We start from the raw sequence: 4340 nt of genomic DNA on the forward strand, positions 1-4340 counted from the left end.
CGGAGGGGGGGGGAGGTGCCGAGGGGCTGGCAGCCGGGAGGGGCCCGCTGACCCCGCACTAACCCGCGGCCCCGCGCCTCCCGCGGCCCCTCCCCGCGCAGGCCGGAGGGGGCGGGCGGGGACTCGGAGCGCCCGGGCTCGCGGCCCCGCCCCGCCCCGCCCCGCCCCGCGCGCAGTATCCTCCGGGGTGGGCGGCCTCGCCTGGAAGGCGCCCCGGCGATTGGCGACTCGGGAAGGAGACGCGAGGAAAAGTCGAATAAGAGGGCGCGACGTCAGACCCGAGATTTGGGGAAGGGCAGGGGAGGAGGTGAGGGCGGGGACGGACACACAGACACAGCCTCAGACCCAGATGCACGGACTCACACCCCCCGCACGGCACCTTAAGTGTCCCCAACTTTAGGCCGCCTGAGCCCGGGGCGCCGAGGCCAGGGCTGGGGGTGGGGGGGGGAGAGCCGTGGGAGTTGACTGAGTGAGATAAAAACAGGGGAGAAGAATGAGTGAAGGGGGCCGAAAGGGGAGAAGAGGAAAGGAATAGAGAGGACGGAAAAGCAGAAGGAAGAGAGTTTCCGAGCGTCCAGGAGAGTGCAAGAGCCCGAAGGAGCGGAAGCGATCCTAGGGGGAAGAGGAGCGCGGGGAGGGCGGGGAGGGGAGAGGAAGGGCGAGGAGGAGGAGGAGGAGGAGGAGTGAAAACTAGAGGAGGGCGAAGGAGGCGAGGCGCGACACTGCTCGGGGAGAGGAGGGCAGAGAGGAGCGAGGCGCGGGCAGAGGCAGCTCCGGCTGCGAGAGGAGGGAGCGCGGCGCAGAGAGGAGGGGCTTGCGGGCCCGTAGAAATGTCAATCAGAGCCCGGAGCCCCGGGAATCTCCGCCAATCTGTTCGGACCTGACCTGGCTCCTCGCCGCCGCCGCCGCCGCCGCCGCCGCCGCCGCCGCGGAGCAGATCAATAGGCGAACGCGGAGCGCAGCGCAGCGCGGGAGGCAGCGCGGCCCCAGCCCGGCCCAGCCCCCGATGCGCGCCGGAGCCCGCGGGCGGCGCTGAGCTGGGCGGCCCCGGGGGCCGGGCCCCCTCTCCGTCCGTGCCCCGCGGGCCACCATGTCCTTCCCCCAGCTCGGATACCAGTATATCCGCCCGCTCTACCCACCCGAGCGCCCGGGGGCCGCCGGCGGCGGCGGCGGCAGCGCGGGGGCCCGGGGCGGCCCGGGAGCCGGAGCCTCGGAGCTGGCCGCCTCGGGGTCCCTGTCCAACGTGCTCTCCTCCGTGTACGGGGCGCCCTATGCCGCGGCCGCAGCGGCCGCCGCCGCCGCCCAAGGCTACGGTGCCTTTCTGCCCTACGCCGCCGAGCTGCCCATCTTCCCGCAGCTGGTAAGCGCCCAGGGAGCCGGGGTGGCGGGGGGAGGGTAAGAGTTGGGGCGCGGGACAGGGTGAGCGCGCGGCAGTAACGAGCGGGGCCCAGGCCGGGAGGGTGGAGGCGGTGACGGCTGGGGCTCACCCGCGCGCCCTCCGCGCGTGTCCCTTCCCTCTCCATGTGCGTGCAGGGCGCGCAGTACGAGCTGAAAGACAGCCCGGGGGTGCAGCATCCGGCCGCGGCCGCCGCGTTTCCGCACCCGCACCCCGCCTTCTACCCGTATGGCCAGTACCAGTTCGGGGACCCGTCCCGTCCCAAGAACGCCACCCGGGAGAGCACCAGCACGCTCAAGGCCTGGCTGAACGAGCACCGCAAGAACCCCTACCCCACCAAGGGCGAGAAGATCATGCTGGCCATCATCACCAAGATGACCCTCACCCAGGTGTCCACCTGGTTCGCCAACGCGCGCCGGCGCCTCAAGAAGGAGAACAAGATGACTTGGGCGCCCCGCAGCCGCACCGACGAGGAGGGCAATGCTTATGGCAGCGAGCGCGAGGAGGAAGACGAGGAGGAGGACGAAGAAGACAGCAAGCGCGAGCTGGAGCTGGAGGAGGAGGAGCTCGTGGGGGAGGAGGAGGACACGGGGGGCGAGGGCCTGGCGGACGACGACGAGGACGAGGAGATCGACCTGGAGAACTTAGACGGCGCGGCCGTGGGGCCTGAGCTCGCCTTGGCCGGGGCGGCGCACCGGGACGGCGACCTCGGCCTGAGACCCATCGCAGACTCCAAGAATAGCGACTCGGACGACAGCTCGGAGGGCCTGGAGGAGCGTCCGCCGCCGGTGTTGAGTCTGGCCCCAGCGCCACCGCCGGTGGCCGCGGTGCCGCCGTCCCCGCCCTCGCCTCCCGCGGGCCTGGACCCCTGCGCTCCCGCGCCGGCGCCCGCCTCGGCCCTGCAGAAGCCCAAGATCTGGTCCCTGGCCGAGACGGCCACGAGCCCGGACAACCCGCGCCGCTCGCCCCCGGGCGCTGGGGGTTCCCCCCCCGGGGCAGCCGTCGCGCCCCCAGCCCTGCAGCTCTCGCCCGCCGCCGCGGCCGCCGCGGCTCACAGACTCGTCTCGGCGCCGCTGAGCAAGTTCCCCGCTTGGACCAACCGGCCGTTCCCAGGCCCGCCGCCGGGCCCACGCCCGCACCCGCTCTCCCTGCTCGGCTCGGCCCCTCCACACCTGCTGGGACTTCCCGGAGCCGCGGGCCACCCGGCCGCGGCCGCTGCTGCCTTCGCTCGGCCTGCGGAGCCCGAGGGCGGAGCAGGTGACTACGGAGCGCGGGCCGCGGAGGGCAGGGGTGGGTTCGGGTCGCGCGGGCGCGGGCGGGGGCGCGCAGGACCCCGGGGGCGCAGGGCGCTTTCCGCGGCCCTGACTGCGGCACTGGAGCGCTCTAAAGGCCCTCCTTTTTCTTCCCGGCTCCCCTTAGATCGCTGTAGTGCCTTGGAAGTGGAGAAAAAGTTACTCAAGACAGCTTTCCAGCCGGTGCCCAGGCGGTAAGAGACCCCGCGGTAGGGGGTGGGGTGGGGGGGGCGGGGATGGTGGGATGGGCAAGGGGGGGAGGGACAAACGCGGAGGCACACGCGCGCCTTTCGCCCCCGGGGGAGCGCAGCCGGGACGCGCTTTAGAAAGGGGCCGGAGCGCGGGGCCCTGGGTAGTCCCCGCGGGCGCACAGCCGGCCCCGAGGTCCCGGTCCTGGACCCCGGGCGCGGCCCAGGGTGCGGCTCGCTGGGCACCCGAGCCCGGCGGGCCCCTGGAGCGGGCGGCGGCTCCGGGAAGCCCACCTGCAGGCCTCCCAGCCCGGCCCCGCGATCTGCCGCCCTCCCGCCCTCGTGTCGGTGAAGGCCGACATCCACAGCGGGCCGGCATCTGACACGGAGACGCCTCCCAGCCCCCGGCCTCAGCCCCGGCCTGGGTCTCCCGGCCCTGGGCAGCGTCGGTGCTCCGAACTTGCCTTTGCTACCATTGCTTCTCTCTTCCAGGCCCCAGAACCACCTGGATGCCGCCCTGGTCCTATCGGCTCTCTCCTCGTCCTAGTACTTATTTTTAAAAATTTTAAATCGTTGTAATAATTGTAAAAAAAAAATCGCTCTGTATAGTTATGACTTGTAAGCATGTCCGTGTATGAATACCTTAAAAAGAAAACTAAACAAAAAAGAAAAAAAAATAAAACAAGTCCCCCTGAGTCCTCCCCAAGTGGCTTCTGTACCCCACATTAGCAGAGTCTGTGAGGGTTTTTGGTTTGTTTTTGTTTTTGTTTTTGTTTTGGTTCGGTTGATTTTGGGGGGTGGAGTCTCCGTGAGAATAACCGTGTCTGACTTTTTTTGTATATACAGAAAAATGTACATATGTGTGAACCAAATTGTACAAGAAAGTATCTATTTTTGGCTAAATAAATGAGCTGTTGCCACTTTGACTATAACCCGCCTGTCTGCCCCCCCCCCCCCACGACCGATCGGCTTGGTTTTTGTTGTGTTTTGTTTCATCCACTCCCCCCACGCCCCCACCTTTGAGGAGTCGCCGGGATGAGAGGAAAAGGAGGAGAGTCAGGACCGTGTGATCGGGAGAGCGCGGAGGCCGAGGAGACACAGCAGTGGCGGGCCCTGGGGTTGCCGCTGGAGGTGAGGCAGTTGGAGAGAAGTACGTGGGGCGCCCGTGGGAAAGGGCAGGGGAAGCCTCAAGATGCCCTCGGAGGAGTCCGGGCAGTTGGGCCCACCTGCCTGTCCGCTGGAGCCACCGAGGGTTCTTGGGGCCTGCTCCTATGACAAAGCAGAAAGACTCCGAGAAGGGTCTGGATGCAGAAGGGTTAGGCTGGGAGGTTCTCATCACTCCCAGCCCCATTCGTAGAGACAGGCACAACTGAGGGGTTCTCAGTCTTCTGTAAGGGCATGTGCCAGCTCAGTTCAAGCCTCTTCCAACCTCCTTGCACCCTAGACTCCTCCTTACAGATGAGA

At 68.2% G+C, this 4340-nt stretch overlaps 1 protein-coding gene across 1 annotated transcript; it reads left to right on the plus strand.

Annotated features, from left to right (window-relative positions):
- The first annotated feature begins 282 nt into the window (after positions 1 to 282).
- On the plus strand, positions 283 to 3808 carry IRX3 (iroquois homeobox 3). The gene is made up of 4 exons (XM_077898400.1): positions 283 to 1360; positions 1534 to 2653; positions 2816 to 2882; positions 3369 to 3808. The coding sequence occupies exons 1-4, from the start codon at positions 1091 to 1093 to the stop codon at positions 3421 to 3423; spliced, it is 1512 nt and encodes a 503-aa protein (XP_077754526.1). The 5' UTR covers positions 283 to 1090; the 3' UTR covers positions 3424 to 3808.
- Positions 3809 to 4340: the final 532 nt, after the last annotated feature.

This window comes from Canis aureus, chromosome 5 (genome assembly GCF_053574225.1).
Source record: "Canis aureus isolate CA01 chromosome 5, VMU_Caureus_v.1.0, whole genome shotgun sequence".
In the NCBI taxonomy this organism is placed as follows: domain Eukaryota; kingdom Metazoa; phylum Chordata; class Mammalia; order Carnivora; family Canidae; genus Canis; species Canis aureus.

Bases quoted from the DNA above. Each gene is read 5' to 3' on its own strand.
- IRX3 (XM_077898400.1), top strand. From the start codon at position 1,091: ATGTCCTTCCCCCAGCTCGGATACCAGTATATCCGCCCGCTCTACCCA. The intron at 1,361-1,533 runs GTAAGCGCCCAG...ATGTGCGTGCAG, and splicing joins TGCCCATCTTCCCGCAGCTG to GGCGCGCAGTACGAGCTGAA. The intron at 2,654-2,815 runs GTGACTACGGAG...GGCTCCCCTTAG, and splicing joins GGAGCCCGAGGGCGGAGCAG to ATCGCTGTAGTGCCTTGGAA.